The sequence below is a fragment of the Nematolebias whitei genome, chromosome 6, assembly GCF_014905685.2.
Source record: "Nematolebias whitei isolate Nwh7 chromosome 6, NemWhi1, whole genome shotgun sequence".
In the NCBI taxonomy this organism is placed as follows: Eukaryota; Metazoa; Chordata; class Actinopteri; order Cyprinodontiformes; family Rivulidae; genus Nematolebias; species Nematolebias whitei.
Window position 1 is genome coordinate 46,319,480 of NC_056503.1, and position 1,847 is coordinate 46,321,326.

General features: G+C 41.2%; 1 protein-coding gene across 1 annotated transcript in view; it reads left to right on the plus strand.

Annotated features, from left to right (window-relative positions):
- The window catches only part of LOC119411003 (olfactory receptor 10A6-like), a 2,639-nt gene extending 2,275 nt beyond the window's left edge, over positions 1-364 (plus strand). The window contains exon 2 of the mRNA XM_037677923.1: positions 1-364. This exon is cut by the window's left edge and continues 2 nt beyond it. Within this exon, the coding sequence (XP_037533851.1) occupies positions 1-364 (364 nt within the window).
- The last annotated feature ends 1,483 nt before the right edge of the window (positions 365-1,847 follow it).

Sequence of the window (1,847 nt, forward strand, 5' to 3'; positions counted from 1 at the left end):
CACTTTCATCAACTTTTATGGACTCGTAGCTACTTTCAGCACCATCTCTGTTGCTCTGCTTTTAATCGTTTACACTTACATCAAGATTTTGATCGTGTGTTTTTCTGGGTCCAGACAGACCCGACAGAAAGCCCTCAACACGTGCACGCCTCATCTGGCGTCCATCTTGAACTTCTCCTTCGCCGGCAGCTTTGAAATATCACAGAGCAGATTTAACATGAGCTACCTGCCCAACGTGCTGCGGGTTTTCCTGTCCTTGTATTTCCTAACAGTCCAGCCTCTTTTTAATCCTCTCATGTACGGCCTGAAAATGTCCAAAATCCGCAACGTTTGCAAAAACCTGATACTGAATGTTCTCCACTGACATGAAGCTGCTTAAATGAGAAACTTTAAATGTTTATTGGTTTTATAAAATGTTAACAAAAACACTTTGAGTCAAGTTTTCAGTTTGTCTCACTTTAATTAATCAAAATGAATTTACGTGGAGGGACAGAGATGTTGATGAACTCTGATGTGAAAGTGTCACCAACACTGATAACCACACGTTTTATGTTATTTTAAACCTGAGATTCAATATGATATTAATAAAAAACAGGAATGTTTGTGTTCACGTTCTGTAAACATTTTAACACGAATCCAGCTGCCAGTTGTCATTTTCTTGTGTTTAGTTTAACAAATAAAACTCTGGGAGTTGACTCCACCAGGGCTGCATGTTCTCACTGATTCTGTTCATAACTTTTATGAACAGAGTTTCTAAGTGCAGCCAGGGGGGGTTTGGTTCGTTGGTCTCAGGATTATGTCTCTGCTGTTCGCAGACGATGTGGTCCTGTTGGCGTCATAGTGCCATGATTTCCAGCTCTCACTGGAGCGGTTCACAGCTGAGTATGAAGTGGTTGGAATTGGGATCATCTGAGGTCGTGGTCCTCAGTTGGAAAAGGGTGATCTGTCCGCTCGGGGTTGGGAGTGAGGTGCTGCCTCCAATGGAGGAGTTTATGCATCTCATGGTTTGTGGGAGTCCATTATTGAAGTTTGAACTAATTAGTATTGAATATTTGCAAGGACAGACAATCACTGAGGGAACTCATTCCTCAAATCAGCATGGACACAATTATTTTAATGTTGCTTCTGCCGCCACCACTTGGTCAGTTGCCTCCCCATCTCCTGATTCACTCCTATCTGCTGAGAACCCTTTATTATTTTTATTCACATAGTATTTCTTTAGCTGAGGAGTAATGGACAACAAAACTTCTCTTGGTTTTGTTTTCCTCTTGCTGACATCTATAGTTTTGTGAACATCCATACACACAATGGTAATAATGCCCCTCCTCTTTAAACTTTTATGGCATATGAGTCAAGCTCAAGTCCCAGGGGCCAAATGTGGCCCCCAAGATGATATGTGAAACGCAAAGTATTTCTATCTCTTGAATTTTTTCAGTAATCTTTGATTATGATGTCGAAAGCACAACAGAGAACATCAAATGAGACCAATCAAACTCTTGTTGAGGAACCTGTGACCAAGAAAAGATGTTGGGTATTTGATTTGAGTTCATGTAGATTCTGAAATCAGAGTCAGAGTCAGAGAGATCTATTTGTCATTCGCATCTCATGTGGTACATGTGGTGGAACGAGATTATGTACACAGGGTCCCAGTTACATCCCACAATAAAAGTAAACGAAAAAGAAAAACAGTAATTAGATCTAAAATATGAACTAAGAAAAACAATAATAATAAATAATACACTAAGCGGGCAGCACAGTGGCACAACTGGTAGAGCTGCTGCCTCTCAGCGAGCAGGTCCTTGGTTCAAACCCCGGTCCAGGGGCCTTTCTGGGTGGAGTTTGCATGT